The sequence below is a fragment of the Salvelinus fontinalis genome, chromosome 16 (genome assembly GCF_029448725.1).
Source record: "Salvelinus fontinalis isolate EN_2023a chromosome 16, ASM2944872v1, whole genome shotgun sequence".
Lineage (NCBI taxonomy): Eukaryota > Metazoa > Chordata > Actinopteri > Salmoniformes > Salmonidae > Salvelinus > Salvelinus fontinalis.
Window position 1 is genome coordinate 7,964,801 of NC_074680.1, and position 16,922 is coordinate 7,981,722.

The 16,922-nt window shown below is 43.9% G+C and overlaps 1 protein-coding gene across 1 annotated transcript; it reads left to right on the plus strand.

The window, feature by feature from the left end:
- The first annotated feature begins 2,455 nt into the window (after nt 1-2,455).
- On the plus strand, nt 2,456-13,790 carry LOC129812595 (14-3-3 protein beta/alpha-1-like). Its single transcript, XM_055864280.1, has 6 exons — nt 2,456-2,578; nt 3,335-3,777; nt 10,740-10,863; nt 11,907-12,070; nt 12,405-12,500; nt 12,734-13,790. The coding sequence occupies exons 2-6, from the start codon at nt 3,484-3,486 to the stop codon at nt 12,806-12,808; spliced, it is 753 nt and encodes a 250-aa protein (XP_055720255.1). The 5' UTR covers nt 2,456-2,578; nt 3,335-3,483; the 3' UTR covers nt 12,809-13,790.
- The last annotated feature ends 3,132 nt before the right edge of the window (nt 13,791-16,922 follow it).

Below are 16,922 nucleotides of genomic sequence, written 5' to 3' on the forward strand. Positions count from 1 at the left end.
TTAAATAATGGAAGGTTACCTTGGACATTTATGACTCAGCAGCACTTTCGGCTTTAAATCAAGCCTTGTCGTCTATTGGACTCATATCCGTCCTGCCTATCTGTACAGGCAGGGTAGTGAGTGAGAGTCAGTAGGACTGTTGCCAGGCAGGCAGGTTTCAGTAGAGACGAACAACACCCAAGGGCTCTTTGACTTACGTAACCCTATGCCTGCCTGTTCAGTTACTGAGCAGCCTTTGGAATCTACTTTTCATACTGGAGGTGAGGCGGGGTGGCGGTCACACTAGCGCTGAGGGTAGATAAGGGGAATGTATGCAAGAAGGGGAAATTGAAGATGGCCGTTCAGATGGCCGTTCATCACTAAGCACACATGGAGCCTCACAAAAAAGCAAGCTGTGTTTTGTGCTTGAGGCAATAGGCATAGCTTAAATCCAGTTTTTAGAAAACCTTGCTGCTTCTTCTCTGCTTCCTCTTCATTCACTTAATGCCCTGTGGGTAGCTTCCTCAAAAACAGAATGCAAAGGTGTTTGATAACCATTTGTCCAAAGAGGCCAGAAAGGCAAAAGGGCCAAATGTAATTGTAATCATTTCACTGTCTATGACATCATCTTCAAATCTGTCATATCTCTGCAAAATCATATAGGTTGTGAATAAGCCTACGTTTAGCAGACAGATACCCCCTTGAAAGCAAAGATACATCTATAGGGAAATTAGTCAAGATTCAGGGCAAAAAGGGTAAGCTTTAACATAACTAGCCTCCCTTCTCTGTTCACTCATAGCAAATGGGGTTCTAGACTTTACAGGGCTTGTGAGGGGACATTCCAGACTTGTAACTTATCCATTTGTGAGGCCACTGTAAAGAATCACCCTAATGGCCTACAGGCCCTTTTCCCTCAAACAATCAAGAACACCCAAACCAACCCCATGAAATCATAGGGACTGCACTATCCATCACAACGAAAGTGTCAGGACTGAGCTGAGCATGACGAAATAATTAACCCACAAAACACGTTCATCATCTAGGCCTACCTATTACATCCCGTGGGATTTGCGTAGCCTTGTCTCAGTCAACCAAAATCACAGCAGTGTAGCCTACTTCAAAGTCTACAAAATCACAGGTTTTTATGATGAATGGACGTGGCATTGATGCTCTGTGTTTTCCACTGTAGATTGTTCCCATGACACTGTGTGAGACCATTCAGGGCCCTTCTGGGAGACTGCGAGCCTTTCATTTCAGCTAATGCATGCTGCCAATTATCGGACAATAAAACCACAGGGCAGACAGACTCGACAGAGACAAACAAAATGGCTGCTGAAAGTGGCTAATAGTGAGGGTGCAATGGGAAACTGTTTAAAAATAACAATAATAATAAAAACATATCCTGGTTATATTTCTGAGTGGGGGAGGGGAATCAGTTTTGAAGATAAGATTCGGAGAGAGAATATCAGTTGATCGGGAAGAAGAGGGACACTGGACACTGACCTCATTGAAAAAGCATATGATCAATAAAATTCACAGGATGAGGTCTGAATTAGAAAAAGGATTTCCAGGTTACAACCCTGTTCGGCTGGTGTCAATTAAATATTTCTCAATAGCATATCCAGCTGTGGACATCTGCTATGATCAGAATGCATCCAGGCGTAGGATTCGATTAGACAGGTGGATTTCCCATGTCTGTGACCCCAGAGATGAGAGGAATGGCACTGAGCCCCGCTTGCCTATCGCCAGACCACTTCTACCACTGTGATGCTATTTTTTAGAAACCAAGCCACACATTATTAGGCAATCACAACAATCATAGCATGTTATGACACGGAAGTCCCCTTTTCATCTAGGGGCTACAAATCATGTCCACAGGGGAAACAACATGAACACAAGGGGATGCAGATGACCCAGACAGTTGATCATCCAAGGCATAATATCACCATCAAGATTCGGGTACATTTCCCCATGGGTGTAATTAAATAAGGTAAAAGGCAATTCGGTAATCGACATAGCCAGGCCTATGTCACAAATAATGTAATAAATTGGTCTGTGCTCTGTGTGCCCTATTACCAGCATCATGTGTTCTGTGCAGTGAACATTTTATTAAAGCCATCATTGCTTTAGTGAGCACTAATATGGGGTAATTTGGTCAAGGTTGTATGGCCGACATCACCCACAAAATCAAAGTTTCAGAGGGAGAAAGGGTATTAACCGGGGAATTAGCAATATCTCTCGTGCCACGCCCGCCTCGTGCATATGGAAGTGGGCAGGAACTAAGGATAACCATGGCAATGGTGACGTCTTCTCCCTTGCTCTAATTGGAGGAAACCCCGTGGCCCCAGCCGCAGCCTACAGGCTAGTGGAATATGTCTCTGAACTCCCGCCCCCTTTCCCCGCGCAAAATAGCTACTGGCTAGTATCTCTAGAAACCATCGTTGACAGGTGAAAATGTATATTTCTGATTGGAAAATCATTCTCAGCTAGAGCCGCCCTAGCATGTTTGGTTGAATTGCATTTCTGCTGGTTTTCCGCTCTGCCTCATACCAATCTCAAAAGCGGATCAATTCGGAGGAAGAAATCGGGACCTTAGAAGGTTAGAAAATTCAGAAATCCTATTTCAATCTTTTTTTTTTGTTTGCGATTTGTAAATTATGTTTATTTTGTAGCCAAGCATGGTAACGTTGTGTTGTTGCAATCCATTCATGATGAAAGGAGTGGCCCAACGCTAACGTTACTAGTTATCTTTTACTATCGTAGGCTAACGTTAGCTAGATGCTCATCTGGCGGGTTAATGTTAGTTTGTCTGGTCGAAGCAAGATGGATGCATAATTTTTGTTTTGAATAAATGTCAACCTAGTGGGGATGTAGCTAGGTAACGTTATCTCTAGCGTAGTCTGTGGTAGCACTGTCTGGTAGCACTGTCTGAATGTTAGCTAACGTCGTTACAGTCAGCAACTGTGATCACTAACGTCAGGTTAATTGCCAGCTTAACTAGGATTGTTAACTAGTTAAATTTAGATGGTTAGCTTAAAGCTAGCTTTAAGTCTTTCTGTGTTAACGAACGTCAGCTAGCTACTGGTACTGTGTCACTAGTTAGCTACGGCAGCGACCCATCGAATTTGACAGACACCACGTCCACGCACGCACGACACGCGCACACCCGAATGTAACGGTAGCGCGTGTAACCTGTAACGTTAGTTCCACGTTTGATTGCTCTGAAATGGTTATTTATATCGGCTTCAGTTTATAATACGCTGGTACTAATAAAAGTGTATTCACTACATTGGGTCACAACCTCTTCCATAATAAATTGACTAAGTGACATAAACCTCCCGTTTTAAACTTGCAGGTTTTTGGTGGAATACTCCGGAGCATCGCCTACTCTCCATCTTCTACCTCCCAATTCAGTTTATTCCCTGTTGCATTCCTGGACTCCTATTGTTTTTAAACCTTCCCTGGCGAGTCGAGATAAGGTTACACACTAAATAATAAAAAACAATGGATAAAACGGATCTTATTCAGAAGGCCAAGTTGGCAGAGCAAGCCGAGCGCTACGATGACATGGCTGCCTCCATGAAGGAGGTAACGGAGCAGGGGGGCGAGCTGTCAAACGAGGAGAGGAACCTGCTATCTGTCGCATACAAGAACGTTGTCGGAGCACGGCGGTCGGCATGGAGGGTCATCTCCAGCATCGGACAGAAGACCGAGGGAAGCGACAAGAAGCTCGCAATGGTCAACGAATACCGGGAGAAGGTGGAGGGAGAGCTGAGAGATATCTGCAACGACGTACTGGTATGTAGTACTAGTACAGATTCATTCTGCTGGAAATGTTTGGTACATAAAGTGGGTGTTCACATATGGTACAAGCCTAGGACAGTGGTTCCCAACCAGGGGTACTAGGACCATATGCCTTCTGGTAAAATGTACATGAAGGGGTACACCGGGTAGAGCGAAATTCAGTTGGTGCTACAGTAACCAAAAACGGTTGGAACCACTGGCCTGGGATACTGAATACACCCATCTCACCCTCTCACAGCTTGGAGCTGGGAAAGTGTGGTCACTAGTCAGACAATCAGTCACTGTGTTGCATCATTATATTGACTATGGATGTAAAATAATTACATGAAATACAAAGATATAATTTGAAATAGTTGATTAGTCATCTTTCTGCGTCTTGAAAGTGTTTGGTTAGTGTTCTTCCGAGACTGCCCTTCTCCTCTTGAGGCATATTTGAGCGTATCAGTGCACGCACAAGACATCAGTAATTCACCCAGCCGTACTGCCACAGGAATCTCAACTCTATGCTGTCTGGATAGATGTGCTGAAGAAAAGGGACTCTTTAAATTATGAGCAATGCCTTCTCTGAACAGTCAACACTACATTCAGTATGCTTGATGAAAGATATTGTTTGCTTAACAAAAGCATAGCTATGCAGATTTTTCCACTATGTTGTAAGTCTACCAGGACTGGTTAAATTCTGTTGCAATTCAGGTAGAATTGCACATACAGTACCAGTCAAAAGTTGGAAACATACTCATTCAATGTTTTTTCTTTATTTTTTAAAAGATTTTCTACATTTTCTACACATCAACCATGAAATAACACATATGGAATCGTAATCATGTAGTAACCAAAAAAGTGTTAACAAATCAAAATCTATTTTATATTTGCGATTCTTTGACGTTTTGCATAGCTTTGCTCTCTTGGCATTCTCTCAACCAGCTTGAGGTAGTCACCTGGAATGCATTTCAATTAACAGGTGTGCCTTGTTAAAAGTTCATTTGTGGAATTTCTTTCCTACTTAATGCGTTTGAGACAATCAGTTGTGTTGTGAGAAGGTAGGGGTGGTATACAGAAGATAGCCCTATTTGGTAAAAGACCAAGTCCATATTATGGCATGAACAGCTCAAATAAGCAAAGAGAAATGACAGTCCATCATTACTTTAAGACATGAAGGTCAGTCAATGTAGAAAATTTCAAGAACTTTTAAAGTTTTTCAAGTGCAGTTGCAAAAACCAAGCGCTGTGATGAAACTGGCTCTCATGCGGACCGCCACAGGAAAGGAAGACCCAGTTACCTTTGCTGCAGAGGATACGTACATTAGAGTTAACTGCACCTCAGATTGCAGCCCAAATAAATGCTTCACAGAGTTTAAGTAACAGATACATCTCAACATCAACTGAGGAGACTGCATGAATCAGGCCTTAATGGTCAAATTGCTGCAAAGAAACAACTACTAAAGGACATCGATAAGAAGAGACATGCTTGGGCCAAGAAACATGAGCAATGGACATTAGACCGGTGGAAATCTGTCTTTTGGTCTGATGAGTCCAAATGTGAGATTTTTGGTTACAACCGCTGTGTCTTTGAGATGCAGAGTAGGTGAACGGATGATCTCCGCATGTGCGGTTCCCACTGTGAAGCATGGAGGAGGTGTGGGGGTGCTTTGCTTGTGACACTGTCAGTGATTTATTTAGAATTCAAGGCACACTTAACCAGTATGGCTACCACAGCATTCTGCAGCGATATGCCATCCCATCTGGTTTGCACTTAGTCCCACTATCATTTGTTTTCTAACAGGACAATGACCCAAAACACACCTCCAGGCTGTGTAAGGGCTATTTGACCAAGGAGATTGATGGAGTGCTACATCAGATGACCTGGCCTCCACAATCACCCAACCTCAACCCAATTGAGGTGGTTTGGGATGAGTTGGACCGCAGAGTGAAAGAAAGGCAGCCAACAAGTGCTCAGCATATGTGGCAACTCCTTCAAGACTGTTGGAAAAGCATTCCAGGTGAAGCTGGTTGAGAGAATGCCAGAGTGTGCAAAGGGTGGCTACTTTGAAGAATCTCAAATATAAAATATATTTTGATATGTTGAACTTTTGTTGTTGTTGCTTACTACATGATTCCATATGCGTTACTGCATAGTTTTGATGTCGTCACTATTATTCTACAATGTAGAAAATTGTAAAAAATAAACTCTTGAATGAGTAGGTGTCAACTTTTGACTGGTACTTTATATACTTTTTTTTCTTTCTGAATTTACTCATTTGAAATGGAATTAACCTTTTACTCTGGTCTCACTCTCAGCAGTGAGTGTTTCCCTGAACCCAACCATTAATTTATTCGATCTGTTAAGCATATCACACCTCATTTCTCTTGCTCTAAACAGAGACTAACATTAGATTGTTTCAATCCAATGTGGGTCAAATGTCATGTCCCACGATTCTCCGTGAGTTCCTACGGTCTAAAATGGTGATCTCCCCCCGGCCCTGAGATGAGAAGGTAGTATTGTATTTTCATCCTCTCTCCGGTTTCTTCCTGTTGGGAATGTCACACTGAACAATGGGGTTTAACGACGTGATGGTGCAGACTGACAAAGGTCACAAACCAGTGTGTCTGCATGGCAAGGTGTGTCAGAATGGGTGGAGTAGGCACTGGCGGACTACCAGTGGTGGCTGATCAAGAGCCGTGCTGTTACAGGCCTAAAACTGGGAGTGTGTGGACTCCTCCTGTTTAGATATTCACATAAGATATGTGTGCTATCTAGGTTCCTTGGGACATCCCTACCCTGAACACTACCCTAACCTTTACCTTAACCATAACCTTTACGTTAACCATTAAAAAAAAAAAAAATCAACTGCAATGGAGTAGTGACTTCCCAAGGATCCCGGCTAGCACGGACCATTCACATAGTTTCATCTGGCACATGAGTTGTAATGAAGCTAGCCAAGTGGAAGAGTTCATTCAGAATTGTGTAACAGGACTGTCATAGCCCGGTTTGTTCAATAGGCTATGTCTCTAAACCTCACTAACCTAGCTTGCTACTCTCTGATTTAAAACTGAAACATGCAGGAAAATATCTTTTTTTTGGTTCCCTTCCAATAATATTACTTGACTGTCACTGACTGGACTTTCTACTACGGACTTTTTTTCTCTCACTTTCTTTCCCCCGGAGGCAATTATTTTCACTTAAATCCAAGCCTGTACTAGTGAATGGCTCTGCCCATTTATTCCTATCCGGTCTTGATAGTGGATTAAGGGAGGATCTGGTGGAGGCTTAACTGTGAGGTTGAGAGAATTTCACTGAGCTGCTGGCCTTTAGACACAAGGAGGTCTGAGATGAGGGGATTGGGTTGGGGGGGGGGGGGGGGGGGGGGGGTGTTGTGGGCAGCGTTTTTTAAGCACACTGGAGCCCAATCTAGCACTGAACCTTACATATAGGAATACCATTAAGGCTTTATGACAATATGTCCCACATCTCTACTGATTATTTTTATTTATAAAGGTGGCAGTGTCCACGGATCAATTGTGAACATCTAGCCAGGGAGATATTCAAAGCGTGTCACTTGCTAATCACATTCCATTGCCATTCTAATTGGGTTGCTGTTATTTACTCTGACCGATATTAATGGTCACCAACAGAGATTTAAAAAAAAAAATAATAATAATGTTGTGGCATATATGCATAGTGGTTCTCTATACGAGCAAGCAAACAATGGCAATCCCTAAATATGTAGGCATAACTGATAAGCAGCTAACTGTAGGCTGTGGTGTAGGTGTACCTCTGGTTGGTTAACCACTCTCTCTCCTTTCCTTTATGCCAGTGAGTCATGGTTATGTAAACCGTACAGATGGGCACATCTTACGGCTACTCCACGTCTGTGCACTCGCCGCTCTCTAGTGCGTGTGGCTCTGACTCAGATGCCTGTCAGTGTTGACGGAGGGCGTGGTGCAGCCAGCCTATGAGAATGTTTATCTCGCTGCTTGCATGAACTCGCCCCTTCTGCTTGGCGGCTGGCTACTGGTGCACGTAACCACCTGTCTCCTCTCAGCTGACAGGCCTTGGCTTGACTGGGCTGAAGTAGGACTGGATAACATGGCACTCAATTTCCACTGAGGCGATGTCATGCAAGACTGGACTGGGTGGAACCCCTCTGCTGCCCACGGCCATGCAGACACTGCCCTTACCCACCCTGCATGTCTGCACTGTGTATGGGAATAGATCATGGAAGCTGGATAGTTACCCCCAATAACCACCACTCAATCTGTTAGAAACTACAGTTGATTGTGCTTCAGAATCGGTTCACTTATAGTTGATTAGGCCGTGGCCATCGACACTGCCGGGAAATTGGAGTCCTGCTGAGGATGGCGCAGGCTGTTTTCAGTGCTCCACTATCAGGCATCGGTTCGACAGAACAGACCGTGGACCCACTACGCAACGACAATCCAGGCTGGTCTCGTCTTCGCATGTGAATCTAAGCTTGGCGAGACACATTTTTCAAAGTCAAACCTGGGTTGTCATGGCGACGGCCCACATTTTCGTGATCATTGAAAGCCCGGCCAGATTCGCACAGTAGTTTTTGGATGGACTAGCACAAAAATATGCTCATCCGAATGTTCACGATAATGCTCATCTCCAATAGAAGAGCACAGCCACAGTACTACAATTAGTCGAACACTGGAGAATTTCACCATCGGCTCTTGTTAGGCCTATATCATAGCCGCAGATGAGATATAGGAGCCCGTTTGATTAAGCACAGTGCTATTGCCTGGGTCATTTATTAGGGCACACTGTAGCAAAATTTTTGTAGTTTTGACTACAAAAACTTAAACGAGTGTTTCCTATTGGACAGGTTCATGTAATTTCTCCCTGTTTTCTTCTGTTTGGTGCCTAATGAAGACTGCCTTGGTCTGTGTGAAACTAGAGCGCTGTGTGAACTGAAGACAATGTGAACAACCAGGCCACTCTCCCTCCACTCGTCTGCAGGCAGGGTGATGTACGGGAAGGAATGCTTGGAACTTGAGACATTTGAGCGTGCCGTGTATCTAGACTAATCTCGTCTGTAAGTAGACTGGGTGGGAGTGGCTCGGGTAAGAGTGGGGGCAGGGCTGGATGAGCCCTGAGACACGCCCACTTCTACTCACTGCCTGTCAGTGTCGGTAGATGCCATTTTAGGTCTGTCAGCCTCTTCTACGGAGAACTCGTTTTAATCTGATATTTTAAAACAAGTTAATGTGACTTAAACCCTTGGTCTCACTGACACAGATTCCCTGTAATCAGGCAGCAGTCAGGCACTTTTGGAGACTGGTCCTGATGAGTTGGCCCTGGCTGGTTAGGCTCCTTCACGCTAACTAACTGGCGATCGAGCATTCCAGACCTCCATGTCAGGAGCTCATACATTTCTCTTACATAAGGAATCTTGCCTTGGATTGAACCCCAGATGAAATGTAGGCCATAGCTCCTACTGTATTCCCTATACCCTCTTCAGTATATTTAGTGTGTTGCAGATGAACTGGTCTGCAGTGATGCTGGGGTTTCTGCGGCTGCTGTGGGTTTAAACATAGATGCATATGCAGAGTACTATCTAAGCTGTAGCATGCAAGCAGTGCTGCTCTTTCCCAGTTTTAGCCGGTGCATTCAGCCGCAGGTTTTGCCTCTGAGACACGTTGGTTCGATGGCGGTATCTGTTCCACTAAGACAGAGCGCTGAGGAGTGTTGGAACGAAAGGAGCCCAGAAGAATCTGGGGCAAAAGACGGTCAGGAACCCGCAGGAGGCCTGGCCTCATTATGGACAAGTTGGAATGGCTTGACGCAGTGCTAAACGCTGGCTCCCACCCTGCTTATGCTGAAACCACTGCTGCCTGCACATATGCACAGCTAGGCGCTTGCTGTCTACTCCGCTGAACTCATGGTGGACTCTGTATGTGTGTCTAGGGCTGGCACACGTTACTGTATAACCGTGTAGCTGACAGTTATGGATGAAGACAGTCATGAAAATAAATTAACTACTTTTTGGGGGGGGGGGGGGAGGGGAGATTTTTGGTTAAGAATGAGCAGCATAATGAAGACGGGACGTCTGGGCATTCGTGCTATACTCATGGGTACACTAGCAATGGCTGCCTGGTATTGTGATAATTTTCATGGTACTGTAAAATGTTAATTCAAGTGATAACTGATGTGGCTCATGCCATGGAATGCATTTTTTTCTTCTAATGTCGGAGTTAAATAAACAAACCACAGCACATTGATGGGTACACTTCCTGCTTTTACTTCCTGCTTTGCTCTTCGCAATGGCTGCCAGTCACCCATTATGCCATCATTGACTTGAATGTTGACGCACATTCTATTTATTCTATTGCAGCAGATTCAGTCAGGAGCTGAGAGGAGAAAATGCGTGGGGGGGAAAAAAAAAAAAAACTTATTATGGGTACCAAGGTCATTTGGCTGGCCAATTACCGTCATGCAAAATTCCTTGACTGTCACAGCCCTACGAGTGTATGCCTCCCTCGTGTGGGCACATCCTGCATGGACATCACTCGCATGATGTCATCACGAGGCCACTGAACTGGTCAATCACATTGGGTCACAGGCTCAATCACATTTTTCAGATAATCGCTATATGAATTTTGAAACGTATGTTCATTGTTGGTACACCTCCTTGGTCCAGCACTGTCGCTAATGCTGCTCACCCAGTTTTTGTTGAATACATCACAGTTGTAACGGGAAGATTGAGGCTTATTTGCCTACCACTGGTATGGGAGGGTTTGGTTGGGAACTCAACTCACATGGTCATTTTTATATGTTGTCTTAGCCAATCAAAATCAACCTTCTTTCTTTAGCCAGTCAGAGTATGTTAACAGGATTTCAGTAATATAGAAACATTGACTGTCAAATGGATGGAAGTTTATGCTGTGTGTGTGTATGTGTGTGTGAACAAATGATTAATCCCTGTTTCCTTTGCACAGGAACTTCTGAATAAATATTTAATTGAGAACTCCACAAACGCCGAAAGCAAAGTCTTCTATCTTAAGATGAAGGGCGACTACTATAGATACCTTGCTGAAGTCGCCTCCGGGGATGACAAGACAGGTGAGATTGAAATGGCCCCTCGAACTGATTACTGCATGAGGCTTTTGCCATGTTGGAATTTGCAAGCAATACACCTACATTTTAGGTGTGTGAATTACTCTAAATGGGGTGGCAGGTAGCCTAGCGAGCTTTGGGCCAGTAAACGAAAGGTTGCTGATTTGAATCCCCTAGCCGAATCCCTTAGAAAAATCTGCCAGTGCCCTTGAGCAAGGCACTTAACCCTAATTGCTCCTGTAAGTCGCTCTGGATAAGAGCATCTGCTAAGTGACTAAAATCTAATAATCTCTCTAGCCCAAGTGCTACTCGAGCCAGATATGTAAAATACATCGTAATTTTTCAAGAGAAAAAATTTATCTAAGCAGGCTTAAATGACTGTGGGGCATAAAGTAAATATTCTGTAGAGTATAGCCATTGTTTAGAATTCGGCTCCCCCCTTGCGTAACAGCCCCAATATGAATCTCCCCTCCGAGTCACGTCCTATTAAAGAAGCCTTTGATCTGCACTATTGCAAGACATTCTTTAGGACTCTGTCGCATGCCATTGTTCTACAGTCTGCGAGGAGGTTAAAATGAGGCTTTATGAGGCTCTGCTTTAAACTCCAAGCCCCTCGTGCAGCAGCCGAAATAGAACGGCACATTTTGTAACAGAGCTGGAAAGGGTGTCAAGTGAGGCGTCACACACACTCGCACGACCGCAGGGAACTGTCTCATAGGAGGAGACGAGGAAGAGGGGAGGGTTCTAGCCTACTGTATGGGCCTCTGAGACTCCCACTGGCACCCATTGTGTGATGCACGCTAAAGAGAACTGTATGTCCAGTTATAAGCATGTAGTCTTTTAACCTAACACACACTTGTAGTCTTTTAACCTAACACACACTAGCTGTCGATGTCCACTAGCCTATATCATAATCGCTACAGAGTGAATTTTAGTGAATCAGGCTTCAGTCAGTCTCGAACTTGGTGTTAGTCGAAATAAGAGTCCAGTAGGGTGTCACACTACCATTTGCCTCCAATAACGTCCACTTTGATCTGTGTGCTCCCCAGCCACCATAGAGCACTCTCAGGAGGCATATCAGCAGGCGTTTGACATCAGCAAGAAGGAGATGGACCCCACACATCCCATCCGCCTGGGCCTGGCCCTCAACTTCTCAGTCTTCTTCTACGAGATCCTCAACTCCCCAGAGAAGGCCTGCTCACTGGCCAAACAGGTCAGTCCAGCCTCACCCAGGTTTTCTTTACATCTGGGGACTTTGTTTGAAATGTGGAAAAGTTCCTTGTATTATCTGCTTGTTCTGTCAGAATGAAAGATAAGTGGTGTGTTTTGAATTGAATTGCTAACACGTAGTTAAGTGTGTGAATGGGTTGACTGTTATGGCTCTTCTGGAAAAATGTATTTCAATGAATAATACCAAGTAGATAGCTTAATATCTGTGCTGGACATGCCGGGGGTTTAGTCTTATCTGTGGTAGCTTGGATTTTGCACAGTTATTCTACTTTGAAGCTTGCCGTGTAATAAATGTATATTTTTTTTGTTGTCTCGAGGCATTTGACGACGCCATTGCAGAGCTGGACAAACTGAACGAGGAGTCCTACAAAGACAGCACTCTCATCATGCAGCTGCTCAGAGACAACCTGACAGTGAGTTCCCTTCCCTATCTGCTCTGCCATGTTCCTTATTCTAGTCAATATTTACAGTCTGTTAAAGGAAACCTTTATGCTGTTTTTTTGTAGAGATGGTACAATAATGATAATGTTCACTTACAAGAGTTCATTTGGAAGACTGTCTGCATGGGTAACGAGTTGTCTACTAACAAGTTTTTGTCTGACAAACATTGACGATAGAAACACATTTTGTCTCTTTCTCGCTCCAGTTATGGACATCCGACAACGCTCCCGAGGAAGGGGAAGGCGGAGAAGCCGGCGAAGCCGGAGAGAACGAGAACTGAAACTCACACGGAGTCATCTCCAAAAAAAGAAAAATAACCTTTTTACACGTCTCCATTCCTTTATTGCTCCACTTCAAACTGATTCTAGCAATGAAACCCATTACTGAAAAAACTGCGTATGGGAATTCCAAAATCATTTGTCTTTTCACACTGCAGTTTTTGGACAAAAAAAAAAAAGATTGACTGGAGAGGGGAAAAAAAACTCCATTCCTTGGTTTGTGTTCATCCTGGCCTTCCATATGTGCAGTTTCTGCTGTTAGATAATGATGAATAGCTTCACCTCTTTGTATCAACGTTTTAGTCCAGAATAGAGGAAAAAATAAGAAATTCTAGGGTTTTTGCTGAGCTACAGAAAATGTTAGTCCCATCCAACACCAGGGCAGTTAAGTATTCTTTGAACAGGGGTGTTTGCTAAGCTGGATAGGATGAATAGTTCCCTCATCCTCCGTAGTCTTTCTCCACGCGGTTATCTGGTACGGTTACAGCTGCTGGCGTCCGACATGGACAAGTCCAATTGTTCGATACTGCAGGGACGGCCAGTCTATGAGCTGGCACCCAGTCTTTCGCAGCCAGGTGATTTTCCATTGGTTCTGACAAGGTCTTTCCTCGCTCCCTTTGGTTACGGTATAAAGCATGTCTGGTTGAAGACAATACAGAGGTGGGGCATTCTAAAAAAATAAAAACAATCTGATAATGGGAAGGGAAAAAAATACTCCTACATGCATGTAATTTAATAGTACACTGGAATGGAAACCAATGCTGTATACACACCAAGTCCAAGTGTCCAATTTAGTACTTTTCAATGCAGGTGTGTGCACATGTTAGAGGGCGTTTGGTTAGGCCAAAGATTGTCATTAGAGATTTGGACCACTATTGTGTTTCTGCTAATCATCGATTGTAGTCCCCAAAAGCCTCGTGGAAATGTTTAATGCCCTATGTATCAGCTATGTAACATTAATAAAAATTACATTTTATAAACCAATCTCGAGCTGGGGTCTTTCCAGTATGGTGTGTGTTTTTTAACTGTGTAGGTATCCCGTTTTATCTTTTCATTTGTGTGCTGTTTTTGAACCTGATTTTGCACATTTTATAGAAGATCAACTGACGTTAATTGGTAAGGTCATCTAACCTCATTTTGGACCAGTGTTCATGTCAGCAATGCTATTGGGGGGGGTGTCACATGAGATGCTCTGCTTTTTTTTTGATGCCACAAAAATTAATTCCTGCAGGCTGTAGTTTTTTCTTATCTTGCTGCAAAGAAAGACCTAGTTAAGCTGCAGCTGGCCCAGAACAGCGGCACGTCTTTCTCTTCATTGTAATCAGAGGGCTACTAGAAATACTATGCGTGCCAGTCTCTCTTGGCTAAGAGTTGAGGAGAGACTTACAGCATCACTATTTTGTATAAGAAACAATGTTAATTCCAAGTTGTTTGCGTAGTCAACTTACACGCAACTCTGACACACACACACACTTAACCCACCAGTCATGCCGCCAGTTTTTTTTTTCAAAGTCTCCAAAACAAATTCAAAGTGTAGAGTAGTATATAGAGCCATTATTGCATGGACTTCACATCTCATGTTGCAAAAATGAACAGCAAACTTGTTTTGACATACCTAGATATTGTGTGTATGTATTGATATGTAGGCTGTGTGCAGTTAAATGTATGTAGTCCTTGAGCTGTCCTTGTCTATTAGTGTGCTGTGTTTTGTTTGGAAGAGTACATGCTGCTTTTGCATCAGCTAATGGGGATCATGATAAAATACCAAAAAAATACATGATAGATTAATTTTGAGAAGAGTGATGATTGGAGCACTAATACACTAGGTCAATGTGAACCTACGTTTTGATAATAACTAGCCCATACCATAGACCTGCTGCGGGTGCATCATGAGTTTGATATACATTCCCTGTCATAAATGTTCCTTCAGCATCATTTTGTGAAGACGTTTTTATTTGTCAAAAGAGGATATTTTTATCCGTCCTTTGCTCTGACGTATCTGGAGCGAAATGCCGCAGATATATTGGAAAAGGAGGAAACAATGACGTGTTCAAAACAACTCGGAAATCTCTGACATCCGACTTCAGTGCGTTCAAGACAACTGGGAACTCGTAAAGACGACCTCATACTGGGAAAATGGTTTTGAACGGCCATTCTACTCGGTATGCCAAGTAGGAAACTGGGGCAACTTTCTAAAGTTCCGGTATTCCGACCTGAAGATCCCTGACGCCATGATTTGGCCTAGTTTTTCCGAGTTCCCAGTTGTCTTGAAAGCGTCATAAGAATCCCAGAGGGAAATTAATGGTGAAACGTATAATGCTCCGCCCAGCAGAATGTCAACCAATTGCGTTCATGTTGTCATGCTGCTTCAAGCGGTTGCTAAACTAATTGTCACGTTATCCTTTCTAAAAGTCAGGGTATGACTATTGTCGCTTTCAGATGCTAGATGCTAGAAACCTTCCTAGTTCCGACTAGCACGTGAATGCGCTAGCACGTGAACGCGACATATCAGTCGAGGAACACGATTTCAAAGCTATGCGACACCACAAATCAAATCAAACTTTATTCGTCACATGCGCCGAATACAACATATGTAGACCTTACCGTGAAATGCTTACTTACAAGCCCTTAACCAGCAGTGCAGTTCAAGAAAGAGTTCAAATATTTTCCAAATAAACTCAAGAAATAATAAAAAGTAACACAATAAAATAATAACGAGGATATATAGTCTGATGGCCATTTGATTAATTGTTCAGCAGTTTTATGGCTTTGGGGTAGAAGCTGTTGTTAGTAAAACGTTTACTGTTGACAGGAGAACAAGAGGAGACAATAGGACGAGGTGGATAATTGTATAATAAGGCAGATTTATTCAAGTGTAAAGATATTAGGCAAAGCGTGCGGCACGGCTCTTTCTGTCTGATTTGTATGAAATCGTCCGGAAAGAGAAAGTTTCAAGACTCGTACAGTATTATATAGACAACAAGCAAAGTAGGTAGATCTGCGAGCCTGGCCTTCCGATTGGTCGATCTGGGTCTTGGGTAGTCCTGAACAGGCCTGGTGTCCACGTTCCATTGGTTCCTGAGACAGTTCTTTGTCCTGAGCTCCAAGCATGTGTTGGGTGTGTTCTGTGGTTATTATGGGGGAGGGGAATTATGTGTGTCTGTAGTCGGTGTCTTAATAAGTCCAGCATATGTCCAAGAGAAATGAGGAGTATGTGTATTTTTGTATAAAATATGGCTTATGTTGAAATGTAGTTATTGCTAGTTTCCAGTCTCTATTACAATTTCTTACACTGTTAAGGAGCCTTTTGGTCCTAGACCTGGCGCTCCGGTACCGCTTGCTGTGCGGTAGCAGAGAGAACAGTCTATGACTTAGGTGACTGGAGTTTTTGACCCTTTCTTTAGCTTTCCTTTGACACCGCCTAGTATATAGGTCCTGGATGGCAGGAAGCTTGACCCCAGTGATGTACTGGTTTGTACGCACTACCCTCTGTAGCGCCTCATGGTCAGATGCCGAACAGTTGCCATACCAGGCGGTGATGCAACCAGTCAGGATGCTCTCGATGGTGCAACTGTAGAACGTTTTGAGTATCTGGGGACCCATGCCAAATCTTTTCAGTCTCCTGAGGGGGAAAAGGTGTTGTCGTGCCCTCTTCACGACTGACTTGACGTGTTTGGACCGTGCTAGTTCGTTGGTGATGTATTTTAGTACCAAGGAACTTGAAACTCTCAACCCACTCCACTACAGCCCCGTCAATGTTAATGGGGGCCTGTTCAGCCCGTCTTTTCCTGTAGTCCACGATTAGCTCCTTTGTCTTGATCAAATTGAGTGAGAGGTTGTTGTCCTGGTGTAAAAGTTTAACTTTAGTCCGTCCCTCGCCCCGGGCGCGAACCAGGGACCCTCGGCACACATCAACAACAGTCACCCACGAAGTATCGTTACCCATCGCTCCACAAAAGCCGCAGCCCTTGCAGGGCAAGGGGAACCACTACTTCAAGATCTCAGAGCAAGTGACGCCACTGATTGAAAGGCTATTAGCGCGCACCACCGCTAACTAGCTAGCCATTTCACATCCGTTACACTGGCACCACACTGGCAGGTCTCTGACCTCCTCCC